Source organism: Anser brachyrhynchus (assembly GCF_964034855.1).
Source record: "Anser brachyrhynchus genome assembly, chromosome: 8".
Classification (NCBI taxonomy): domain Eukaryota; kingdom Metazoa; phylum Chordata; class Aves; order Anseriformes; family Anatidae; genus Anser; species Anser brachyrhynchus.
The window spans coordinates 25,740,302-25,768,022 of NC_137702.1; the positions used below are offsets into that span (position 1 = coordinate 25,740,302).

At 38.1% G+C, this 27,721-nt stretch overlaps 2 protein-coding genes across 4 annotated transcripts in view; both read right to left on the reverse strand.

The window, feature by feature from the left end:
• Window positions 1–7,516, reverse strand: part of ASPM (assembly factor for spindle microtubules) — a 30,306-nt gene extending 22,790 nt beyond the window's left edge. For both annotated transcript variants that reach the window (XM_080602117.1, XM_080602116.1), the window contains exons 1-4: window positions 5,574–7,516; window positions 4,652–4,795; window positions 2,585–3,938; window positions 403–504 (exon numbers count right to left, since the gene is read on the reverse strand). In XM_080602117.1, coding sequence (XP_080458243.1) covers window positions 403–504; window positions 2,585–3,938; window positions 4,652–4,795; window positions 5,574–5,834 — 1,861 coding nt within the window. In that variant the 5' untranslated portion in view covers window positions 5,835–7,516. The remainder of the gene's footprint in view (window positions 1–402; window positions 505–2,584; window positions 3,939–4,651; window positions 4,796–5,573) is intronic.
• Window positions 7,517–9,199: 1,683 nt separating this feature from the next.
• ZBTB41 (zinc finger and BTB domain containing 41) lies at window positions 9,200–26,183 on the reverse strand. Of its 2 annotated transcripts, none has more exons than XM_080602136.1 (11): window positions 26,027–26,183; window positions 24,095–25,330; window positions 22,876–23,083; window positions 22,062–22,131; window positions 17,972–18,119; window positions 17,198–17,327; window positions 15,555–15,650; window positions 14,880–14,986; window positions 13,270–13,375; window positions 12,105–12,193; window positions 9,200–11,372 (listed from the first exon to the last, which is right to left on the reverse strand). In XM_080602136.1, the coding sequence occupies exons 2-11, from the start codon at window positions 25,212–25,214 to the stop codon at window positions 10,729–10,731; spliced, it is 2,718 nt and encodes a 905-aa protein (XP_080458262.1). In that variant the 5' UTR covers window positions 25,215–25,330; window positions 26,027–26,183; the 3' UTR covers window positions 9,200–10,728. The 2 variants fall into 2 exon arrangements, with proteins under 2 accessions (XP_080458262.1, XP_080458263.1); XM_080602137.1 differs by lacking the exon at window positions 26,027–26,183 and adding an exon at window positions 25,833–25,970.
• Window positions 26,184–27,721: the final 1,538 nt, after the last annotated feature.

The window sequence follows — 27,721 nt, forward strand, 5'->3', positions numbered from 1 at the left end:
TTAATAGATTTGCAAAATCAGTATCATTTTGGTGGGTAGTTTTCTATTCTTAGGTATTCTGTTACATTAAATTTTAATCAGATGGGGAAGAAGCATTTCACTGATATCCATCAGTCGCCTGGGAACACACCTGTAGTTTTTTACACTTACATGCAAAACTGGAGGAAAGTAACATTTACATTCAGCTGACCACGTGCTGCAATCAGTTTTCTTATGAGCGGTGTAAATGCATTATGAAAGGTATATAAATTTTTCTACTAGTTATTTTTTCAATGTGGGTACAACCTTCTATTTCATCCCAACTCTACTCAGTTGGGTCTCAACTACAGACAACAGCAGTACAGCAATAGTGATATTTGGTTCAGTGGATATTGTTCTACTAAATGCCAGAAGTCTGCCTACCTGTTTTCAATGGTTTCAAAAAGGTCAGGTGAGACTGAGCCAATCCAGCAACTGGTTTACTAATTTTATTGGTAGTTTTTGACGTTCTCTGAAGGGAAGAACCTACAAGTATTAATACACATCAGTGATGAAGATGTCAGTGAAAGTTAACATATTAAGGCTCATGTCACTCGTACAGCAAAGAACTGGAGTGATTCCCTACGAACCCCTTCAACATACTAGCAATTTCTTGATGATGGAGAAATTTAAGCAAAGTAGTTTGTCTACAATCAACGTGGCAAAAACAGTTAGGAGCAAATAAGGGCTATTGTATTTCCTGGTTCTACCACTACATGTACTCAAATACTGCACCCTGATCTCAGCCAAACAAGCAACAAAACATGTTAACACACAACATGCAGAAAATTTTCTGTATCCTGCAGATAGTCATAGGGTAGCCTTAGAGATAAGTTTAGAGATAAGTTGCTTACCTAAAAAAAAAAAAAAAAGTGTTCCCCGTCATTTGTAAATACCTTCATTTTAAGGTTTTTAGATTTATTATCATATCCTAGAAACACAAAGCCAATTGGTAGAAATATTTATTAGGATATGTGAAATTGTGTATTCTGTGAACATCTGGGTAAAATGCATGGCTTTTGGGAGCTTGATTGACCTCTTCCCACAGTTAGATTGCATGCTACATTGATGTTCATTTTGTAGCAGCCTGATTGTATTACCTTAGGCATCAAGGTATTAGGTGATAAATTTTATCTACCACCTAACAGTAGAAGGACTTACAACACAGGGAAAACCTAGATACACACTTTCTAACTCTCCACACGTGAAAACACACAATGCAATCGCTTTATGCTGACATCAAATGAAGACTAAAAATGTATGCTTTTGCAAATGGTCTATGGTTGCTCCCTGATACCCACTAACAAGATGCTATTTCAGATGAGAAAAATAGATCATAAGTTACAGGTTGCACTCACGCTTAGCTTTTTTTCATGCTTATTCCAGTCTCTCACGCAATTCTAATAACTTTTTAATAATGTTTTGATTGCTTTTAAGTTGGATTTCAGGTGGATTACCCTAAGGATGGATGTTTCAAAGTTAACTTTCAGGCTTCACAAAGAAAAATTACATTCCACTACTATGAGCAGCACCTACTGCATTGTCTCCAAAAGCTATTAAAATACCAAGTTATTTTTTGCAAGAAAAATTGCTACAAAAAGAGTGTAATTCAAAGCTGTTATCATTTTTGCATTTTACAGCCAGGATCAAGAGACACTCAAGAAATTTTAGGCTCACAGAATACTTTCCCGTCTAGTCCACCTACACTTATGCTAATGGAGGAACAGAAATAATCTGGTAGGTAATACTGCTTTTTCTGGTGGACACAGACCTAGTGAGTTTTTATGTAGACTGTCTTAAATAGCCTGAACTCAAGGCCGAAAATCAAATCTAGATAGAATAGATCATCTGAAGAACTGAAGAAAGCAGCACATGCTATTTTAATCTGAAAGCCGTAATAATTTTTTCCTGGTAGTTATGTTGCAGGGGTTGCGTGAAGATTCAGCAAATGGAGTGCTTCCTTCAGTTAGCGACACACATTCTTCTTGTATTCCAAAGCATATTTGGGACTGGAACATTTTGAAACCCAAAATATGTTGAAATACAAGAAGTCAACTTTTGATCTTCAAGCAACAAAGTATTGGCAAACTGTAAAGACAGAAAGATCTGCACGAGGCTGATACCAGAATAATTACAAACAGAAAAAAATAAAAAAAAATAAAAAAAACAACAGGCAGCATGAACAACATATTTGTAAATACACGACAACAGCAATGAATTAAAATATGCACAACAGTAAGCGTACACATGACAGAAATCTTGTAAAGTGAGCAAGTTTCCTGTAAACTTGAATTACCTTGCCCAGGAACTGCCAAATATTTTTCCTGTTGCTGTCATTGCCAAGGTTTACAAAAGAATCGAGTAAATTTTAAGCCAATAACATAACCAAAACCCTGACCTAGTTTTCAACCTTGTAAAATGCAGATAATATCGAAAAAAGAAAATGCAAAAACCCATATTTTGGTGAGATGAAATATCCTTGACTGTTGCTAGACAGTTCAGTTTGCTATACAAATTTCACAATCAAAGGCATTTTCCAAACACAGTAAATGAAGATACTGCTCACCAGCTTTCTTTTTCAGCCCTATTCTCCCTCGGTTTGTAGGTTTAAAGGCCGATGGTGTCACAGAGGTACATATTTTATTGTCCACGCTAGTTAGAGTTCTTTTTCTTTCCACTTCTTCCACATACACTGGGCCTGTAACTCTATTTTTTTCTATATATATTTCACTTTTCCTCTTACGACACAAAGAAGTTGATCCAGTAGGATGTGAACTTATTTTTTCATTGTGACACTTATTTCCAGCTGAAACTGAATCTATAACTGGAAGGTGTTTCGATATTTCTACCTTTGTATATACAGGCACAACATTTTCACAATCCATTATTACGCTATTAAGACATTTTTTAGATTTTGGCTGGAGGGTTTCCATTCTTCTTTCTTCACCAGCATCAGGCTTATTTTTGACGACTGTGGCAGAAAGAACTGGGCGTTTTTTTGCTTGCTCTGCCTGAGAATTGAGTGTCTGGAGCTCCTCTGTAGAAGGAAAATTGGACTGATTTTCTTTGGGTTTGCTAGAATGAAGTATCTGTGATTCTACGTTACGTGTCTCAAAGACTTCATTTAACATGTAGTTTATGTGGACTTGTGTTTTTGTCTCTCTGTCTCCATTTTTTTTCCATTTTGGGGGCAAACATTTCTTCAGGACATAAGTTTCCGTAGCAGAAGATATTAAAGCCGTCTCAGGTTTAGGAGTCTTTGATTGTACATCTGACAAGCTGTCTTTCACAAACTGATCAGGTGACAGAATTGGAACACACTGCTCTATTGTATCTACATCAGCGTGATAACTGTCATTTACAAAAGAATCTGGACTTAAAATTCTCCTTGTACTTAAAATGGGTACAGATGCCAAATGTTCTGGAGTGCAAACAGGTGAGATTGTACAATTAAGAACTGCTTCATTATTTGAAATTAGTGATTTTTCTAATCCAGTAAAATTGTATGCACTTTCAGATTTCAATTCATCATGGTTATCAACAGATTTCTTGATATTATAGCTGTCTATTTCGGGCAGTAACTCCTCACGTACAGCAGCAGCAATATCTGAGAAAGTAGTAGATCTTCTCATTGAAAGTGGTGTGCAAACAGTATTACGACATTCCTCTAGCACAGGTGAAATAGGAGATAAAGGCAATTTATTTTCTGAGCCAGCAAGAGAGTCATTTCCTGGGGATGTACTATTTTGCACTGTGTTCTGATTTTCACATGACTGAAGTGGGCTCCTTAGTCTGTCTACCTTCTGAGAAACTTGAAAGGTTTTATTAACATTTTTAACTTTTGAATTTCTTTTTCTAACTTTTATTGAACTCGATGTTTCTGCAGCGTTCTTCTTTTTTATAGTTTCCCAGAGACTCTTCTGAAAAAGAACCATAAATAAAATTTAGTATGCTGACTTTCTACATACATTTGTGTGTAGAAGCGAACATTATATATAGGATTATATAATAATAATAAATTATATATATAATATTATACATATTGTATTATACACAACATACAATAATATATATAGGAATATTATTACATATATAAGAATACATTCCTATATACATATATAGGAATAGGATGTCCACAGAAGCTGTGAGATTTCCCTCACTGCAAACACTCAAGGCTTGACTGGGCAATGCCTTGGATAAGCCAGTCTAAAGTTCTTCTTTCAGCAGAAGGCTGGATAAGACAATTTTCAGACACCACTTCCAATCAAAACCTTTCTGTGATTGCCATAAACTGGAACAGACATCAAAACACATCACAGGACTAAGCATCACAATAAAATTAATACCCAGTATATCAAGAAAAGAAGGTAAAACCAACACACCTAGTCCAAAACTCACTATAACTTATTTCCACGACTAAATTTTTTTTGTCATGTTTTATTCTCTAAGCAATATAATACACCAGTATCTATTTTCCAAGCCTACTGAAAAAAAGTTTAAATATAACGGATTCTCCCACAAACAACATTTATCCATTTTTAATTCTCCTACATTGATCTTTTTAACTAATAAAATCAATGTTTCAACTATGCCAAAATAATAAAATTAGTTCAGACAATAAAAACATACTCACTTTTTTCTTCAACGGCTGTTCAGCAACACCTAGAAGCACAGCTTGATGCTTTACGATGCCATTAATAACAAAAGTTATCAGTTCTCTGACCTTGCCCTCTTCTAATGGCGTCCATGTTACAGACACAAAGATTCTTTGTCCTGACTAATGGAGAGAAAGAAATGTTTAATACATAGCACTTATGTAAATTTTTCGAACATCCAAGATAGAGTATTCAAAGCAAATGAAAACCAGTACACAGAAGTAATGCATATTTTGACATCATGAAGTGACAAATGATTATTAAACGTCAACTTTACCCCAGTATATGTAAATACAAGCAGACTTTTAAAAAAATAAACAAACAGGGAAGCCGTGGAGCCCCGCACCAGATCTGTGTTACTGTTCTTCATTCAGTGACCTACCAGATCACTTCAGCACTCTGCTGATCTCAATACTAACAGACCAACTGTTGTATTTGGGGTTACACCACAGACAAGTTCAGAGTGTGAAAGTGACCTGAAAGAGCACCTGAATGAGGAGTTCCGCCTCTGGGCAGGTCCATTTCATGAAGACAAAATAACTAATTCAGCGTGTGCTTTGTCAGGTTTTACTGCATACAACAGCTAATATTTATTAATCACGACAGGAAGTAGCTACCCAAATACCACAGGGTGAGGATCCAGCCTGCTTTTTAAGCTCCGTGTTGCGAGCAACCTCCAGAGAGCTCCCTCCAACCTCCCACGTTCCAGTCACACCACAGGCACACGCCTGTCATAACTGCCCGCTACAAGTCAGCACGGGCTCGATCAGCCATAACTAATATTTCCTTACGAACTGCAAACGCTTACTCCTAATTTTCGCCCCCCTTCTGCGACGAGCCCCCCGGCTTCCCCTCAGGGGCCCCCTGGTCCCCGGCGCCGCCTCGCCTCACGCCCGGTACCTGCACGGAGAAGCGGCGGCGCTCAAGGCTGAAGCCCCGGGCGGGCGCCGGGACGCGCTCCACGACCACCTCGACCTCCTCCGCGTTGGGGTTATGGACGCCCAGCAGCCGCGTGCGGGAGGCGCCGACGCGCAGGCTGCCGAAGCTGAGGTAGGGCGGCCGGGAGAAGTGGCTGAGCACCAGCACGGCGGGGGCCTCCTCATCCTCGACCCAGCGCCGCCTGCCAGGGCTCGCCGCGGGGCTCAGCTCCCAGGCGGCCATGCCCGGGCCCCGCAGTAGGACCAGGAGCAGGAGCAGCACCAAGCCGGCTCCCAACGGCCGCGCCTCCGCCCCCGCTTCAAACCCGGCGTCTCCGCCCCCGCCTCGCTGCGCCGCCAATGGGCGCGGGGCGTTTGGTTCAAACGGCCCGGCACCGCCCTGAGGCGGTGGCAGGGCCCGGCCCGCGGTCTGACTGGAGTCGTGCTCAAAATTAAACACACAAATAAAGTTGGGCTCGCCTCTGTGCTAACAAACAGAAAAAATCACTTGAAGCGAAGCGTATTTTAAAATAAATTTAATTTACGAAATATTTTAAGAAGTAAAATGAGACGCGCACAAACGTGACCAAGTTGCCTCATCTGTTTATCTTTCAAGAGATTTAAAAGTGAAAGATGTACAGGACATGGCGTTTCCACACTGTTCAAAGAAAAAAGGCAGAAATCAAAACTTATACCAAGTAACACTGCAAGAACTCCTGTGAAGCAAGCAGTGCTAAGACAAAAGAACTTCACTTTCTCCATAACAAACAATTACACATTGGACTGAGTACTTCTACGTTTACAGTACACTTCCTAACTTTTCCTTACAGCAAAGAATTTCTCCTAAAAAGACAACTGTACTTAAGTCTTCCATATAAAATATCAACCTATACAGACCACATTTAAAACACAGTATTTCATATACCAGTGACAAAATATGGAGTTTATTTCACCTTATTGTTTCATAAAAAAGGACCGACATTTAAACATGACCAAAATGGTAATGGAGGATTCCAAAAAATATGCCATTATTACCATCTTTAATGCTTCAAATCCTTTTAAGCCAAAACATTTCTAACAAACTATGAAAAAGATCCTTATGGGCTTAAACACTGTGACTGCCCTGCACTATATTCTGCAAGTATTATTCTTCAATGCATATCATTGGGAGATGATACTGGAAAAAAAAAATGACTTCCCTTAAGTCATATGAAGAACATGCAGCCTGTAATCTAGTAAGCATGTATGCTCAGTACAGAAAAAGAGAAAAAAACACATCTTTTTGGTTAAGGGGAAAAAAAAATCATTCAACTGCAACATCCTTCTCAGAATTGTAATATTTCTTTCCATGAGTTTTTACAAAGAAATTGTTGTTCTTATTTTTTAAACAAACTTAAGGGTCATTTATTCCTTATCACTCAACAACATTCAACATTTGATCAAGCATGTTACACAATGTGACTCCTTTAAAGCATTCTTCAGTATTCTGAATACTTTCACATCTGTTACTATGAAAATGAGCTTAGCACTTTGTTGACAGCAAATAAATCCTCTGTCATTGTGTTTTGACCTGACCCATCTTCAAAAATGATTACCCAAATTACAATTCAGGCTAAAGTAGCACTATATGTTTTAAGGAAACCCCAACCTTACAAAAGGTGTATCATCACCATTACAATTACTGATGTTCAGAATAAAAAGAATCCATTACAGCCATACCTCTGTAGAAAAGTGTCAGTGCTCAAGGAGGAAATTCCAGTATAAATAAATAAAACTGAATATAAAATCCATTTAAAGAAATAAGGGCAGTAATCCAGTCAACAACCAGAAATTACTAAAATTGTTTAGCAAAATCCAAGGAATTCAATGTTTACAGAATGAGTGCAGGAAGTTCTCAGAACTACGCAGTTTACAGTGCCAACACAGACTTTCTATGCCTCTCCTCAAAGGTCAGCATGTGGAAAAGACCAACATTTTACAATGTGCCACTGATCAATCTTTAGAGACATTTTGAGAGACACCTGCTTCTTCCCTCTTTGGCAAAAAAACCAGCCAGCTGAGTCAATTACTGCCAAAAACAACACAGCCTTTATTGTAAAAATGCCCCCCAGGTTAACAGGACATGCACTATTGAATGAGTACACACATATTAAAATGGAGGTACGAGACAACTAAGGAGTTTCGACCCATGCAGCTGTGAGGTTCAGATCTGTCCTTCAACGCCAGTACACCTAAGAGGAACCATCCTCTGTCAAGCAGAGATTAGCTACTTCCACCTACCAAATGAAGTACCAGTCCATGAAAATGTGCTTAGCTCATATATGAATTTAAATAGATGCAAAGCCATAAATTATGGCTTGTGATATTAAAACAAAAAACAGACAAAAAAAAAAAAAACAAACAACTATGTATCTAGTACATAAGCTTTCCTATTTTCTTTCATTGTCAACTGGCAATGATCCAGCCTGACCAGCAGGTAAAAACACGAATCTGCCATCTGCAAATAAAAGATCACCAAAGAAATAGTAGGTAATTTTTTTCAGGAATGACTAGTAATTCTGGTCACCCAAACAGCAAAGATTAGAGCTCATTTTTTTTCTGAAAAACAAGTCCTTTTAAAGTCTATTTCTTGTTGGGCACCCAAAAACATGAAGCCCTCTGGAAGATATTGACCTTAACTCTTTCTGAATAATCAACTGAACTAGACAAAAAGCCACTATTCAGAATATACATAAAAGGCACAGTCATGAAAGAATTTTAAAAAGGACATTATCAAGTAAATGTGCTCTAAATTCTGTTTTAGTATTTTACTAGACTGCCTAGCAAAAGGACTGGACCTTACAAGAAAAAAGTAGTTACCAACTACTTAAGCCACTGTTTTATCAAAATCCTACAATACTTACTTCTATTGTAGGACAGAAAAGACAAGAAATAACAAAGGGTTAGGCTTTGTAGTCTGAGAACTGCACTGACCCCATTGATGAGTTTATTTTTAATTGTACTGTTACAGATGTTGGAAATCATGTTTCATGTCCTCATGGTAATATGGATATGATACATACATGTTAACTTGAAAACTACACATAAAACAGCAATTTTCAAGCCATGGAGTGTAAAGATGACAGAAACGGTTTTATTTTTGAAATGAGATAAAGGTGGAGTTCGAAAGCAGGAAGGATAGTACTTGATAGTGTCCTTTTGGAAGGTGGCATTCAAAGGCCTCATTATTGCTGTGTAATCGCTAGTATTCAGCTTCTTACCAGACATATTTACAGCATGTCAGTCTGAACATTCCCAAAGCACAGCTCTAAATTTTACTTTAGAGATACAAACATAGAACAGTTAAACATATGCAGTCCTGTTTCAGAAACTGAACTTTTAAAGTTTAGGACTTCTATGTGCTTCTTTGGCTAAGTCCTATTTAAATATCGGTAACACTTAAAATTCTATAACTCTGCCACTATTTAACAGCTAACAGAAATCTTTGGTGTGTCAAGAATCCAATAGGGCACAAGCTTCAAAGTATGAACATTGGGACAGCTCTGGCCCCTCTCCTGCAAACCACTGAACAGTGAAGTAGATGAGGATTAAAAGAATCTAACAACAAAGTATTTGAATAGTATTTAACATGTTCAGGGTTATTTAGAGTTTACAGAACTGGGATGATAAAAGATTTTCATGACAGAACAGTGGTGTTCAGGTCAGTGGATAAATTCAATAGTTACAATAATATACATACATCAAGTTTCCCATTTTAAAGTTACTTTAAAATAATAATTTAAGAATAGCAGATTTCTAGGGAAAATGGAGAAAATTTTGCCTTAGAATGTAATTCTTGTGAGGAATAATAAAGATTATAAAATGACTTCAGATACCTTCTTTGGCATGATCTTCACAAAACAAACATGGAAGTGTAATTTTTAAATTAGATTTAAAATGGCCTGATGAGCTTAAATTATATTACATTTCATGGTAAGTTACATTAGACTTGGAGTTCAAAATGGATTTTTGAACCTTATTTCTAGTAAATAAAAAAAATAACTAAAGACATAGAACACTCAAGAGCTTGACTTCGATTTATAAACAGTACAAGTGAAAAACCAATTTTGTTAGCAACTCACAAGAACTCACAAGAGATTTATAATTACTGATTATTTCTTTTTTAAATAAAGGTTGAGTGCTGTTCTAGAAATAATTGCCTTTAAATTTGTTCTTCATCACAGACAGCTTGAAAACAAGCATACTAATGGGGGACACTAGTACAATTTATGCTCTAAACAGGATAAACCATGCCAATTGTTTATGACTAATCATAGGTTATGTAACATTTCTTTCAGAGTTAGAGTGTGGGGCACACTTTAGAAGACAAATATGTATAAAAAAGCAAAAAAAAATGCATACTACAATTATATAGAACTAACTGTAGAAAATTAGACAATAGCATTGTCTACATCTTCCCACATAACTCAGTATTAAAGACCAAGAAAGAAGTAAGATGCCTTATTTAGGTAGCCTAATTATTCTTAGGGGGTTCTCTACAGTTCCCCTTTTGTGTGTTAATGAAATAACTGAATTGCTTTTCAGAATTATCTCGTTCCCATATCCACTAACGTGGCTCCAGAATCTTTAAAACCAGAGATTTGAAAACCCTCCAAAAATGCCTGCAGGTTCAATCTTAATTTATATGTGAAGCATAATTTGAAGTTTGTGTTTTGTACCCCTGCCTACCCTTACCACTTCTAATGAATCTGATATAGTCCTTATTCTTCCAGTATGATTTCTATTACACATGTAAGATTAACTCATCGTGAGATACAAAAAGGCAAACGATTTTTTAAATTAATAGCCAGATAAGTAATTATATTTTTTCAGCAACCAACCTTAAAAGATATTTCAGAGCATAATTTTTAAAAGACCATCTATAAGATTTTTATAAACTCTTAAAATCACAAGAAACACTCTCTCAGTATGCATCAGTGTGCCTAAATGTTCAAATATTATGTAAACAAACCTGTTTTTCCAAAAACTATGCAGAAGACTCATGAGTCCAAATAAAATATAAAATAGAAATCTTAATTGCCATATCAGCCTTCTGTTGGCTAATGGCTCAGTAAATTAGGTGGAATGTTATGCTCTGATCATGAATGTTCATTATTTGAAATATTCTGTACAGTAGGAGCTGTATCCAGCCCTAGTAAAGTTCCAAGATATGACTGGTCTCTAGGATCCAACATTTGCTCAGGCCTTACAGGATGAACAATATTTGCAGGTTGTGGAGTAAGAGTATATTTCTCTAGAAATGACAGATCTGCTGCTCGCTGATAATCTGCCTGCTCAGGCTGCGGAGGAAGAATGCCATGTGAATGAGTCGTATGCTGTACTAGGTCAGCTTGAGGATCAGACATCTGAACTGGTACCAGAGTCACTGGCACACATACTTCCGTAGGTACATTCTGTAATAAAGTTTTGGCTTCCGACTGATATGTTTTGGACTGTTCCACATACTGTTTAGCCTCAGTTTGATAAACTTTGTCATCAGAGGTGTATTGTACTGGTAAGGAGACTAGCTTTTCCTCTGAAGAAGATGTCAATGCCTCTTCTGCAGCCTTTGTTCCATGAACATGATCAATATGATATTTCAGCTTGTCTTTTCGTTTAAATGTTGCATTGCAGTGTTGGCAATTAAAAGGTCGAGCATCTGAATGAATAACCATGTGTTTTGTTAATGTCTTCTTAATTCTAAAAGACTGATTACAGATTTGACACTTGTATGGTTTCTCACCTAGAAAGATACAAAAGAGATTTAAAGTTATTCTGAGTAACATCATTTCACACATAAACTTGCAAATAGATGCATGGATTATGGCATAGAAACCTAGTGTAAAACGAGTGCACTGAAAACAAAGAGCATACGTTTAGCAATAATTTACGAATTAAGAGAGCCATCAGAAGTTTAGAAATTATATCGGCAAGCTCTTCTCCTTACTAACAATTATCACAATACATAGGTTTTCCATACACGTAAAGATAATCAGATACAAACCAAAAAAAAGAAAAAATCTTTCAACTCTTATAGTACTGTTATTAAATAAGCTTAATTTGCACTTCACATTTTGAAAGGACAATGAATTTCTTTAACATAAAGCCAAACATATAGACATAAACCTTTCCAAATGGCTTTCAAATCCTTGTTCAGATTACCAGTTGAAATGTAGTCTTCTCTGGACAACAAAACTGATTCGGTGATCCGGATAAGTTTGGCAAGAATATACAACAGTAAATTAAAGGAAGAGGTATAGAGAGTATACCATAAGCCAAGGATTGCTAAGGATTCTCAGTACTTCAACTTACACACCCAGAAGGTAGTATTCAGGAAGGGCCAACATACATAAACAAGAATAAAAAGGCTTGCCATATCCTGCTACTCTTACCCTGAATGCTCAACCATAATACATTAAATAATAGCATCAAGTTTGATGCAAAAGTATACATTCCTGTGCATTTTTTTTTTTACCTGAATGTGTCCTAAAATGCATTTCCAAACTTGATTTCCCTTTAAAAACTTTCTTACAGACTTCACACTGGTGAAATGTTGCTTTATATCTTTAAAGAAGAAAACACATTTCATATTAGATTTTTTTTCTAAAACAACAAACAATGAAGCTACATACATAGTCTTTTTTGAAATCTTTAACTGCAAAATAGTGGAATATCAAACTTTCCAAATTTCCTCACTTACATTCATACTTCCCATCATCTACGTAACAGTAAGACCAATTGGATTCTTCTCTGTACTAGAACTTATTCTCTGCTGGGACTGACAATTATCTTTCAAAGAGCAAACACCACTAAAATTTCTTTTCTGACCCCAAATGTATCCTTCCCCAAAACATTTTTGACCAACATCCACAAGGGACTTTCATTCTGGTTGAAGTATACCATAAACTAAGTACCAAGAATAGTTTAAACTACTGGCTACCAAGAAAACAAAAAAAAAACCCAAACATACAATAAACAGACATTGCATTGTACTTCCAACACAGACAAGTTTATAATGGCTTCTACACAAGTGCTGAGTACAAACAGTTGAAGTATATTGTTTGAAAAACAATTAGGTCTCAGTTAATTTGAAAATCTCTGAACGGCTCATTTTTGGAACTCAGTAATTTAAAAACTTATTGTATTTTCGATTTATAGACATACCTAGATTTTTAAAAGTTTTTATCTCCTTTCAAAGCTACTAATCTACTGCCAGCTTCCAAAAATAGGTAAGTGTGGGAGAGTTCTCACAATGCTTAAATTATGTCTTAATAATTGTCTTAATTAGTATGCAACAACAGTAAGAAATATTACAACAAACCAGCCATTTAGAACAACGCTGAGACAACTACTAATTGATAGACTTCTATAGGATTAAAATTTGATCTCCTTTCGTTATTTTTTTTTAACTTTATTATGCTACAAAGAAAACATCTTACTTAAATTGTGTAGGCAATTTTCTGACATCCATTTCAAACCAACACAATGGTATGTCTACCAAAGACTAAGGTAACAGACATGACATACACAAAGACTACTGGAACTCAGCATGAACATGCAAGTCTTAAAAAAAAAAAAAAAACAGTTATAGTACAAATATGCTTTATGCAGTTAAAAAAAAAAACGACAGCCATACTTACTTCTGCCAAACTTTTTCTCCTAGATGAACACTTTTATAGTGAACAGTGAGGTGATCTCTACGGCCAAAACATTTTCCGCATTCTTCACACTGATGCGCTTTTTCACCTTTAAAGGCAAAATTCAATAAATTTTGGTTAACTCTTATAGGACTTACTAGGTGAATGTTTAATTCGGAATCATGCTACAATGTTATGTCTAAGAGTTGTAATTGTAACACAGACTAGATCCACGTTTAGAAACAAAGTCCAGTCAATCAACCTCTTCCATAGCTTATGCAATGCTTATACCAAAGGATTTTCTGTTATCAAAGAACAAAATTCAAGAAGTAGAGTGGTCCTGCCAGAGTAAAGGTTTTAACCACTTGCTGTTTGTGACTATAACTGGCCTCTTCATCCACTCCTATGCATGAATCATTTTAATGAGTTAAAGGACACTTCCCCAGACACCCACTGCATGAGACGTACTAATTAATGACTTAGGAATCTACACTTTTCTTTACAACCTGAAACATGGTAACATTCAATAACTGAGAGGCTTAAAAGAGAAGTTTATTTAAACATACCAATTATTTCCAGTTACTAATTTTTAGAACTTAAAATTGCATCATATTACTTTTTTTTTTTAATTATTATCCTGATTTACATAGTTACCTTTTCCTTTTATGCTGCTGCTTAAAATAATCTTGATTCTTTTTTAGTCATCTTGAGATCTTCCACAAAGTGGCAGAATGTTTCTTCTCATGTAAGTAGGAGGAGTGTGGACAGTCAAAGAATGTAACTTTCTAGAGGGGGGAAAAAGCAAATAGAGTAGAAAAGAGGATTTTTTTTTGTACTTGAGTTTTCAAAAAAGATTTCTTTATTTTATAGCAGACATTATGATTTCAAACACTAAGAAAGAAGCCGTCCTTCAAAATGAAGGCTCAGGAAGTTTAGACTCTGATCACTTTCATATTTTCATGCTGCCTAGAAAGAATTTTTCGTCCTAGAATGTCACATTCTCTTTGGATTCTGTTCTGAAAAAGTCCCTGTGAATCTTTGCTCTTCCTATACATTTCAAAACCTTTCCACTCTCAGTGCAACACAAAGATGTTTTTATGATTTTTTTTCTTCCTCCCGATCATCTCCATCTGGCTGTTCTTAGGGTTGACTCCCACCACCCTCCTCTCTTCCCCCTTCCCCATGCCAGAGAACTTCAGAAACACCTCTTTGATACTTTTACATTAAAGTGATCAGTGTACAAACTTTGACAGAGACTGTGACAGCTTCTTCTGTGTTGTAATATTAATGTTTCACACAATTGCTATTAAAAAAAGAAATCTGAACTCATTAAAAAAAATCCTCCTTTTTCACTTTTGCTTTTTTTTTTAATTTTTATTTTAAAGCAATTCACTGTTACATGTTTTTGACTGTCCCTCAGCTTTCTAGGTTAACATGGAGGAAACATTTAGCATTTAAACCTTGAAAACATGTAAGAAGATTAACCCTACTGAAGGAGACCTTAAAAACAGCGAGAGACACATCACATACATATACAGTGAAAAAAATCTCTAATTGTTTGATCTTATTTCAAATCAGTTATTGCTGAGCCTATTTTCAAAGAAAATACTTACCTGAGTGTATTTTTTTGTGTTTTGTCAGATGGTCATGCCGAATAAATGTTTTCCCACATTCTTCACATTCATATCTCTTGTCATCATGGTGGACTCTTAGATGAAGTCTGTGTTAGAATGGAGACAAGTTTACTTCCATGTCACTGTTCAAGATCAGCAAATTTATAGTCATGAACATAGTCATAAAAGGCAATTTTCTTAACATAATCTGTATGGCAAATTCAATGCAAAATACCAGAAAATGCTTCTCATAAATGTCAGGAAATAACGTTTAGTTGAGGTATTCTTAACTGCTTTTAAAAAGCAACAAATGATAGAGCTAAACTCTCATATCTGAAACCAATTTATCGTATTTTAGTCCTCCACTTACTTTCCCTCCAATTAACAAAGATGCAGAAGTTTTTATGAGTGCAAGAAATTCAACTTTGATACAAAATTCATACGGGATTCTGTCTGTGTTGAAATCACTAATACGCCTTGAATTAAAAAACGAATGATTGCTCACATATTAATATATTTTCAGTATCTAATAATGTTTAAAGCATTTACTTATGTTCCCAGAGTTAAAATAAATCAAAACACATACATTCTGAATAATTATGTTGATAAAGTGGATATATATAAACCATCAAATAAGTGAGACACTTCAGCATTGCATATAATAAAAATCCACACCTGTAAGAGCTTCCATGACGAAAACTCTGCCCACAAATACTGCAAAGATGAGGCTTCTCTCCACTATGAATTCTTAGATGTTCTTTCAAAGTTGTTCTGTTTAACAAAGGCAATAAAATTTAATTTTAAGCACACAGTGTCAGTGACATTTGGAAGTAAAATAGGCCATCATTTTCTGCTTCGTTAGTTCTGATAGGTCAAAATAACTGAGGAATCCAAGTAACTGCCTCAATTTATGCAGATACAAACACATACATGTACACTCAAAGGTAGTACCACAACCTATCTACTATTTACTTAACCAGCTGGGTCTTTAACGTATCTGGAAACATGTATGTTAAACAGATATCTAAATTTAACAGATATTTAAACAGATATTTAACATATCTGGGAACAGGTATGTTAAAGGGGATTTAACACATCTGGGAACTTCCCATATCTGGGAACAGATATGTTTAACATATCTGGGAACACATATGTTAAAGAAAACACCAATTTTGACGGTATTTCCTATGTAATAATCTCCTTGTTACTATATATATTTAAGCCAGACTTTAATGTCAAAACAGAAGGAAATCCAAATCATGGAAGTCTATTTAACTTAATTCTTCACAGAGCATATTTAAATATATAGAGCTATATATATGCACATGTACATACATATACAAATTAAGTCTACTTTTATGATGGGGGAGAATAAATAAATAAACAAAAAAATACAGTATGCATAAACCTTTTCAACAGATTCTACAAGTAGAACTAACTAGAATCTTAGTCATTTATTGAAATGACTTTTGTCAAATAAAAATATCTTTTGTCCAAAGGAAAAAAAATAAGGAACATTGTTTCAGAACACGAATAAAAGTCACTTTTTGGAAAACTTTAAAAGATATCCCTCCCTTTATAGAGCAGCACAAGACACCTGCACTGAAGCCATGTTAATAACCTTTTAGAATTCATATTCTTTTCTTTGTATACCTAGAATAGAAATGGGTGTGTCTAATTTCTACAGTTTTTTATGTTCTAGCTACCAATGGTCTGAGCCGTATTTAGAAGTTTATTTTGTATTTACATGTTATTTCTATTTTATGTATGCTACATTATATTTGTGTAAAATTGTATAGAATTTATTAGCAAACATTTAGAACTTCCATTGTTCAAAATGTTAGGTTAACAGTATTCTAAATTCAGAGAAGCAGCAAAGTGTTATTCCATCTGCCATGAAACTGTGTTTGTAAAAAGTCCAATTCCTTCTTAGTCATTTTCACTCACCAGTGTTCCTCATATTCCTGTCTTCAACAGCGCATTTACCAAAACAACTACAGCAGAAAGCTCTTTCTCAAATAGATGCAACATGTTCTGGCACAACATACGAACCCCAACTAGAGTGAATTAGAGGTAGGATGTTCTGAATATAATTCTGCCTCATAACTAATTACTTACAGTTGTTACTCTTACATTTAAAGGTCCTTCAAAAAATTACATGTTACCTGTGGCTCTGACACTACTTTTTGATACACTAGCCCTCTGAATTTTTTTCCTGTATGTTAAAAACTCAAAGCTAAAACATACTCAGAATCAAACAAAACATGCTAAGTATTTCTCTGTTACACTGAAGTTTAAGCTGTCGTGAAATTTCTTACCGTTCCCTAACAGACTTTCCACAGATGAAACACGTCCATTTTCTCTTTCCTCCATGAGTACATTCTATATGGCGTTTCAGATTTCCTGTATCATTAAATTGACGGCCACAAATGTCACAGGGAAAAGGCCCTACAAGGAAACAGATATGCACAGACTGTCAGTTAAACCAAATAAGATGCACAAATTACTGACCTGTGGAAAAAAATGATCAATTTACAAAATGAACAAACAAAAACCTTTGTCTAACAAATGATAAATGTTTAGTACGGTCAGTATACTTTAATTTCCTTCAACTTCTCCTTAATTTCTAATGCCAGGTATTTTGTCATGTGTCATGACCGCAAAACAAAAATTTCGAATTAGTAGTCAAAATATTTAAGCCCGCTTAGACTGTTCCAAAAACCAAAATTCCATTACTATCAACAATCTGTTCCCTAGCTCCTAAGTGCCAGAAATACTTGGTAGTAAGGAAAAGGTCTTTGGAAAACTTCAGGTAGAATTTGACTTCACAGTTGAGAACAATTTATATAAAACAGTTTTAAAATGAAATTACATGTAATTTCCTCTCCCCCAGTTTTTCATTTATGTAGATATAATACAACGCCTCAAAAAAAAAACAGCTGAAAAGAAAATTACAAAGAAAAATTCAAAAGAGAAGGAATTGGAAAAGTAGGAGTGTATTAAGTAGAAACCAAACTGATCACGACATTAAATGACAGGGGAAGGTTTTACTTTAAATCTATTGTTTACATGTCAGAAGGAGGTTTCTATACCGAGATGGAATTTTTCTTGATGTTTCAGTCTTGCAAAGCGGGATTTAAAGTGCTCTTCACAGTAGGTACACTTAAAAGGTTTATCCTGAGAATGAAGGATCATATGCTCTTCTAAATGAGGTCTGCGAGTGAAGGACTTCTTACAAATCTAAAATGATAACAAAATATGTCAAATAAATCTGGTTTTAACTGAAGTATCTTTATTTTTTTATTTATAAACTTTAACAGTTTAGTTCACCTGCTCACTGCAGCAATGTAAAATTAAAATTAAATGCACTCCTCAAAGCCATACTTCATCCAAACTTGTAAAGCCTTACAGTCAACATCAGAAAAACCTGTGTTCTACATACACCCTAGTGGATTGTACTATATAAATTAGGATACAGATCCATGGCAGCCTAAATCAAACTACTGGCACCTGCTGTGAACAGCCACATGTTCCACCCTCCCTTCTTTCTACTGACTCCAACACTTAACAGACTCTTTTCCTAGGGTGTTTCAAAATAGTAACTCAAGAGAAAATAAACCTTCAAAAGCAAGCCATTTTGGATCGGTTTTAAATGCTGAAACAGGCCTGTGGGACAGGGTGAGGCACTGGAATAGTTTGCCCAGAGAAGTTGTGGATGCCCCATCCCTGGATGCGTTCAGGGCCAGGTTGGATGGGGCCTTGGCCAACCTGATCTGGTGGGTGGCATCCCTGCTTATGGCAGGAGGGTTGGAACCAGATGATCTTGGTCTCTTCTGACCCAAGTGATTCTATGATAGTGGTAAAAGTTCTGTAGAACTAGAATCATACCTGTCCCTTATTTCCACTGGGAAATTTTCTGATAGCATGTATTTAAAAAGAAAATGCAAATACCAACAAAGAAATCGAACCCCAAAACATACATTAGGGGTACAGAACTTTAGCAACTTTAAAATAACATTACTCTTTAGGATTGTTTTCTAACTAATCAAAGCCTACAGAAATAAGAATTATTAGTTGTCATTAAAGTAAGCATGCTGTTCAATTACAGAATTGATGTCACATCTGAAATTCAAGCATTTAAACTAGGTATTATACAATCTATCACAAGGGTCCTACATTCTAACATTAATCAACATGGTGCTTACAGATTTCCCTGTGCAACTGTTGCCATTGTTTATGACAACAGCTGATTTTAGCCTTACCCAACTCCCATTATGCTATATTGTGCAATCAATTTTTGAGAGCATACCTGAATAACACTTTTAGCCTCAGAAAATCCAATTCAATAGCTTCATTTGTTAAAAAAAAAAAAAAAATTAATGTTAAAGAATGTTAAAGAAAATCCCATAGCTGTGAAAAGCATAATAGCCTTCTTGCTTTTCTTTATTATCAATACCCAACTGCTTCTGTGAATTTGTTTATATCCCTCAAGGATTAAAATAAAGTATAGACAGCAATTCCTGATGTTCTCACGTGGATTACAGCATAAACCAACAGGCTAAAGAAATCGTGGAACTTACATCTGTGACACCTCAGCCCTCAGAACATGTTAAACAACCTGAAAACCAAGTCACAACTTCTAACGCTTTGGAACTTTCTCTAACTGCAATAAGTCAAAATTCTACCTCTACTTTCCAATTCTCCAAGTCCATTCTCCAAGCACATGAAGAAAGATGCAAGAGCAGCAGCCTACTTTTTAAAAATTTCTACTTAACATGAACTTAAAATTTTCAAGTAAGAACAAATAAGAAACCCCATACATTACAGTTTACCAAATCTGCTAAGAGTGTATTCTGAGAAAGGAATGTCACTGGCGCATGATTAATTCCTGCTCTTAAAGTGTTTCTTACTTAGTAGCAAATGGAATCTGTAATATGTTCACTCAACATAACTTCTTCTGGAAGATAATGCATGGGTTTATGAAAGGTCAGCATGGGTTTATGAAAGGCAGGTCCTGCTTGACGAACCTGATCTCCTTCTATGACCAAGTGACGCGCTTGGTGGATGAGGGAAAGGCTGTGGACGTGGTCTACCTTGACCTCAGTAAGGCTTTTGACACCGTTCCCCACAACATTCTCCTCAAGAAACTGGCTGCTCGGGGCTTGGACTGGCGTACGCTTCGCTGGGTTAGAAACTGGCTGGATGGCCGGGCCCAGAGAGTTGTGGTGAATGGAGTCAAATCTGGTTGGAGGCCGGTCACTAGTGGAGTCCCCCAGGGCTCGGTACTGGGGCCGGTCCTCTTTAATATCTTTATTGATGATCTGGATGAGGGCGTCCAGTGCACCCTCAGTAAGTTTGCAGATGACACCAAGCTAAGTGCGTGTGTCGATCTGCTCGAGGGCAGGAAGGCTCTGCAGGAGGATCTGGATAGGCTGGAGCGATGGGCTGAGGTCAACTGCATGAAGTTCAACAAGGCCAAGTGCCGGGTCCTGCACCTGGGCTGCAACAACCCCAAGCAGAGCTACAGGCTGGGAGATGAGTGGCTGGAAAGCTGCCTGGCCGAGAAGGACCTGGGAGTATTGGTGGATAGTCGGCTGAATATGAGCCAGCAGTGTGCTCAGGTGGCCAAGAAGGCCAACGGCATCCTGGCCTGTATAAGAAGCAGTGTGGCCAGCAGGTCGAGGGAAGTGATTGTGCCCCTGTACTCGGCTCTGGTGAGGCCGCACCTCGAGTACTGTGTTCAGTTTTGGGCCCCTCGCTACAGGAAGGAAATGGACGTGCTCGAGCGAGTCCAGAGAAGGGCGACCAAGCTTGTGAGGGGTCTGGAGAACAAGTCTTACGAGGAGCGGCTGAGGGAGCTGGGCTTGTTCAGCCTGGAGAAGAGGAGGCTCAGGGGCGACCTCATCGCTCTCTACAGTTACCTGAAAGGAGGCTGTAGAGAGGTGGGGGTTGGTCTATTCTCCCACGTGCCTGGTGACAGGACGAGGGGGAATGGGCTAAAGTTGCAACAGGGGAGTTTTAGGTTGGATGTTAGGAAGTACTTCTTTACCGAAAGGGTTATTAAGCATTGGAACGGGCTGCCCAGGGAGGTGGTGGAGTCACCATCCCTGGAGGTCTTTAAAAGACGTTTAGATGTAGAGCTTAGGGATATGGTTTAGTGGAGTACTTAGTGTTAGGTCGGAGGTTGGACTCGATGATCTTGAGGTCTCTTCCAACCTAGAGAAATCTGTGAATCTGTGAATAACAGAAGTTGACCAACTATGCAGTACCTCCAACCATGGTGCAATCACCAGCAGAATGAACACCACTAATTCCTGCAGTTGGTATCTCCCAGGTTCCTCATGCATGTTCATAAACCGAAGCTCATAAACAAAGCAAGACTACTAACTACATCATGTTACAGCACCTAATGTTTCACAACGCGATGTAACAGACTTATGTCTGTAACGTGAGTAATGTTAGACATATAGGGGCATACAGCAGTTAGCGTAAACAAAACAGCTGCCCTGAAAAAAAAAAAGTATACTGGTTGTATTAAAAACCACAACAACAAAAAATACATTTTAAACCTGAAAACATTATTTGGCAGCAGACTGATAATGAATGGGAGTTCTACACACTTCTTTTTACAGTAGATGTAGTTTCACCCATAAGCATCTCCTGGGAAAAATGAGGAAAGGATTCCACAATTTTACTTCTAGAGAAAAATTTAGTACAAATTTGCAACTCTGTTGACACGCATGTGCAGCTTAAATGTGAAAACGTCTCATATTTAACATACATTTTCAAAGCCTTCCTAAAACGTACACTTTATGGTCATTGTTTGAAGTGTGTAATTAGTAGAAGAGCAAGTACTCTGTTTTTAAAGTATTCTTAACACTCAAGTTAGGACAGTCACTGGAAATGGGTGTATTTTAATAAAAGTAATAGCTAATCACACAAAATAATAGGGCCTTCAAAATATTTCAGAATTCAACTTGGTACTGTCTATTTAGTCACAAACTGTACCTAAAAAATTAAATTCAGCCTTTAAATCCATGCATAAAAATGAAATTTACAGTATAACTTACAAAGCTTACTGAGATTTCATAGAAACACATACATTATTTTCACTTAAGTATTCGGGTCACAAAACAACATAGTATCTATATAAAAAAATAAAAGTACTGAAGTAATACTTACATCACATTTCCAACCTTCACTCTTTGTCTTTTTAATAGAAAGAAATTCTTGTACATTCTCTGGATGAAATCTACAAGAAAGACAGGGGCTGAAAGTATTCCTAATTTTCTGTGAAGATCACTCAAATACTATACACCCATTTCTCAACTTTGTGTGTCATGAAAGTTGATCATCAAAACAACAGAACAAAACACTGATAATTAAACAATTCTAAAGGCACAAGTAACTGAAAAGCAATGTTGACTACAGAGTCCTGTAGAACCTCATACGATAGTTGCTAAGACAAAGGACAACTTCAACTACAATGCTTTACGGATATTTACAAAGAAAGAGAGAAAAGTGATATGTAAATACTAATACCTTATAATTACAACTGTCATAGACAACTCATTCACCTAAATCTGCAGAGAAATGGTTTATCTATTATCATCAACAGTATAGCATTAGCATCTAAAACCAAAGATCTTTCATTCTTCTCTCAAATTAAAAGAACATAGGTAATTATTAAGACTGTTGTGTTCTGATCGACTGCAATAGGTCATGTGAGCATTCTAAAATTGATAGCAAAAACCTGCGGCACAACTACTACAGAACTGCTCTGCAACTGCTATTTAGGCAAGTCCCGTATTCTCTATGTGGCAAGTTAGTTCATACTGCTAATCCCTAGGTCCTTTGAAAAGATACTTACTTAAAACCAGTTATAGAAATAAAGCAAAAACATACTGTTTGCATACATATATTTATCGTAGCTTTTGAAGTAAAAAAAAAAAATAATAATTCTTCAGAAATGTAAGTCAAACTTGTTCATACTTGCCTCTTTACATGTTTTGCTAACGTCTTCTTGCTTGCATGCAGCTTATTGCAGTAAGGACATTTGTGTTCCTTTTTATGAAAATCAGTATCACTAGAGTGTTTCTTTCTGTGCACTGTCAGGTTGGACTTCGTTGAGTAGCGCTGATGACATATATCACATTCAAAAGGCTTCTCACCCGTGTGTACACGTGTATGGCTCTCATATTTGCCTACACAACAGAAAAAAAGTCCGTTAGCATAAACTACAACAGATTATCACCTATGATATGCATGTTTGGGGTTTCATTCTGCAATCTCTCTCTCAAATGTCAGCAAGGGCTGGGTGCCTTCCACATGGATCTTCAGATTTTTACTTGCTTATACCACTGAAAGCTGCATGGTGAACTGTAAAACGTGGCTAACACTACATACAAGACTGCTGATAAACTCAACTAATTAATGTTTATAAAGTATATTTAAAATGAAAAGATGTACATAAAAACTAAACCAATTCATAACTACATTTTAATTTTATAATAAAGTTTTTTTTGCAAAAGTCAGGAAAGCAAAACAGTTCTCAGGGTCGTATCAAACAACTTTTTGAACAAGAGCAAACTAAACACGCTGCTTTAAGTAGGAACTAATACACGCACCATCAACCTTACCCCATTTTTTAAACTTATATATTTCAAAATGATAAAAGACACAATGCAGCTATTAAAAGAAAAAAAAAATCCTAATACTATAAGGAACTGTTTTTTTCCCAGTACATGTGATCTAAAGAGTGTTACCACCTTATATGACCATAATTCAACTTTGTAATAAATTTACAGTAATAAATTAACAGCCTCATTACTTGAAGTTAACTTGGCTGAAAATACAGTACATGTTTCACACTTCATGCAACTTATGTTTTAATGTCTTGCTACACTTCTCTCCCTTTTCAAAGCTGCTTGCATATAGCATGCTAACAACTAGAATCCAGAGCAGTGAAACAAAAAAACAAATTTAGCATTTGCAGATTTTTCAAATAATGCCCTCAGTTCATTTCCTGAAATTGGTTGGCATCACAAAAAACAACTTAATACATTCTTAGAAGTTAGCAGACAACTGGATTCACAGGACAATCCAGAAATTCTGATCCTCACATTCAGAAAGAGAAACCATCACCTCAGTTTATTTCCCATACAAATAGCACCAACGTATGGTAAAAATGAAAGAACTACCTAACTTGCTCTTACCTATTCGATCAAATTTTTTGTCACACTTGGGACACTGCAGTAGTTTTTTGCTACCGCTCTGAATGACAACTGGAGCTAAGCCTTCAGGAATATTTCCCACTGAATCCACTGTCTCAGAACCCTCTTCAGTATCATGTTCCTTTTCACTTTGCTCTTCAGTGTCTGAATCTTCACCTGACATTTCTTCCTCCTGTCCTTCTTCATCGACATTGCTTTCACTTCCACTGTCTTCAAATTCACTTCTATCAGATGTTTCCTTCTCAGAACTAACTTTTTCCAAATTGCTGTCAGATGCATCACCACTTTCGCTGTCACTGTTATCAAATTTAGCTGGACATTTGCGGTTTCTCGTAGATCGCCTAGTAGAAAAGCCTGCTTTCTCAACCATTTTTAACCCATGTTTTCTTTCCAGCGAAAGGGATCTGTGGGCTCTAGCCAAATGATTTTCTAAGGACTTCTTGTAACAGAAATTTCGACCACAAAAAGTGCACTGATGACTATTTAACAGTTTACCAGTCAGTTCATTGAGTGTTTCTACTGGTGTAGGTACATCAGTTACCACATCAGACTGTACGCTAGAAACACTTTCATTATTTAGTAACTTCACTGCATCTATAATATCCAAAAATTTTGCTGCTTCCAGCACCAGTGGAATTTCATTTTTATACACAAAGAACTCAGAGGTGTACAGAAACTCAAGCAAGTGCTGAAAGACAGAATGAGTTACATGATCTAGTGTGACAACATCGGTGCTTGGATTTTTGCTCAAACAGGCATGAAAATAACTACTCCCAACAGCTACTACAACTTTGTGAGCACTAAATTCTTTTCCTTCTACAATGATGAGCAAATCACAAAACGACGGACGCTTCTGTCTATCATCATTCAGATATTTAAGTAGATTTTTGTTATACTGTAAGGAGCTCAGTAACTTCCTTTGTTCCGACGATGGTGAAAGTTCTTGGGAAGATTCGAGCTGATCTGCAGGGGCTATTTCTGCAGACTTTGCGACAATCTCTTGAGCACAGTCTACTACAAGAATCTGATCTGAAGTATCTTTCTCATGGCCAAGATGAACCTTTTCGTTTAGATTTGCAGCGAGCCGTCTCCTTTTCTTCATTGCAGAAGTGCAACTTTAAAATCAGGAGCTTCATAGGTGATCGAAAAAAAATTCTCGTGAGGACTCACTTCTGCTTCAGACCTCGTTGAGAAAACACTGAACATGAATTTCATAATCTACAAAAGAACGATGACAGTAACGGCATTTAGCACTTAACTATATTTTTTTCTGGGTTGAGTGCTTTTTGCATGCCACTTCAGTTTTATCTACGCTGCATTAAGCATTTACTGAACTTTTAAAATCTCATCGCTTCCCACTCCAGGCCACCACGTAACGCTAAGAGCGAGGGAACCGCCGCCGACTATTATTAGCTCTAAAGCGGCGACCGAGGCTGCTTTTGCTCTCCTCCCCGCCGCGGACAGTGTGGGGAACACGGCGCGATGGCCGTACGCTGCATTCAGCACCCCGAGCAGCTTCGCCTTGCCTTTCGCTCCCCGGGGGCTTCCCCTTGGACCTGCCAGGCCGGCACGGCTGCGGAGAGCAGCGGGGGGCTGCGGGGGCCGGCCCAGCCCGCTCCCCGCGCCTGTCACCGCCCCGTGTCAAGCCGGCGGCGGGCTCCCCGCCTCCCTTTGGCCTCGGGAAACACCGGGGCCTTTGTTCCCGTTCCAACAAACCCACCGCGGAGCCCGGGCTCGGCCCAGAGGGGCCCTCCCCACTCCGCAGCACCGAGCTTGGGGGCAAAGAGGGCGCCTGGGGCCCGCCTCTTTTACTGGGACGGCCGCGACGCCCCGCCGAGCGGGGCACAAAATGGCCGCGCCCCCCCCCCCGGGCGCGCCCCCCTCGCGGGGCGGCCCCGCGGGGCCCCCACGCACCTGCGCGGCGCCGGGCGCTCCCCGGGCCCGCTGGGCCGCTGCAGGCCGCTGCGCCCCGCGCCCCCGCGGCCGCTTCCGCCGCTTCCGGGTCCCGGCGCCGCGCGCAGCCGCGCTCCCGGCGCCGGAGGGCGGGCGGGAGGCAGCGGCGGGGCCGCCTCCGAGCATGCGCCCGCGGCGCCCGCGCGGGCTCGGTGCCGCCTCAGGCAGCTGCGCAGAGGCTCGGATGTTCCAGAACAATGTGGAAAAGCTGGAACAGCTGTCCTCATAACCACCTCCGGGCTCCCAGCCCACCAGTAGCCTCCCTCAGAAACGCTGTTTTCGCGTTTACAACGTCTCTTACTCAAAGCCCTCGCGTACTGCGCCATCTCCGCGGTTTTCGTCTCGCCAGGACGCTGAGGAGCGGTGGGGCTGCGGCCTGCGACCGCCGGACGGTGCAGCGGCCCCTGGAACGGGCTTCATTTTCTGAGGGCTTCAGGGAGGGTGCAGGATCAAATCCTGCACCACAGCAAGTTCCCTATACTTAGAGATTTGTAAAGTAACAGTCATCACTTCGCATAGCAAGCAGTGCATAACTTTCACATATTACTTTTTTTCTTCAATAAAAATTCTGAAAATTCTCAAAGCATCTGTCACTTTTTGATGGTTACTACACAAGTACTCAAAATCCCCATGCATTTTACAGTCTACAATTATTTAACTTAATTTCTCACTGTAATAGTACATTAAAATCAGTATTTTAATTGTTTCAAGTACCTTATATTGTCAGTTCTTCCAGTTACTACTCCTGAAGTGGAAAAAAAAAAGGAAAAAAAAAAACATAATTGATAATAGGACAGCAAACACTACTATAATTTTGCTTTCACTGAAGGCAAAAATCTAATTAAGCCAGGTAAATGGCACTCTTGGCTCTGTTTCTATAGCAAGCACCCTCAGTTTGGAAGTATAAATATATGTGAGTTTTTCATGACTGAATTACATGATAAAAGTACAACCTTGGTGAACGCTATTTTGCCAACAGGACTAACTAGAACAGGTTTCAGATGTGCATAGTTACAGACTCATAGAATCATTAAGGTTGGAAAAGACCTCCAAGGTCATCCGGTCCAACCACCCTACTACTGATGTCATCCACTAAACCATGTCCCTGATCATAGAATCATAGAAACACAAGGTTGGAAAGATCATTTAGTCCAACCATCCTCCTATCACCAATAATATCCACTAAGCTCGTAAATCATATCTCGTAGCACCTCATCCAGGCGCTTCTTGAACACCGTGAGAGACAGTGACTTCACCACCTCCCTGGGCAGGCCGTTCCAGTGCCTGACCACTCTTTGAGGGAAAACGTTTTTCCTGATATCTAATCTAAATCTTCCCAGGCCCAGCTTGTGGCCATTTCCTGGAGTCTTGTTACTTATCTGGAAGAAGAGGCCGACCCCCTCCTTACCACAAACCTCCCTTTAGGAAGTTGTAGAGTACAATGAGGTCTCCCTCGAGCCTCCTCTTCTCCAGACTAAACAATCCCAGTTCCCTCAGCCGCTCCTCATAAGACTTGTGCTCCAGACCCCTCTCAAGTTTTGTTGCCCTTCTCTGGACATGGACAGGGGCCTCGATGTCTTTCTTGTATTGAGGGGCCCAAAACTGAACACAACACTCGAGGTGCGGCCTCACCAGAGCTGAGTACAGGGGGATGAT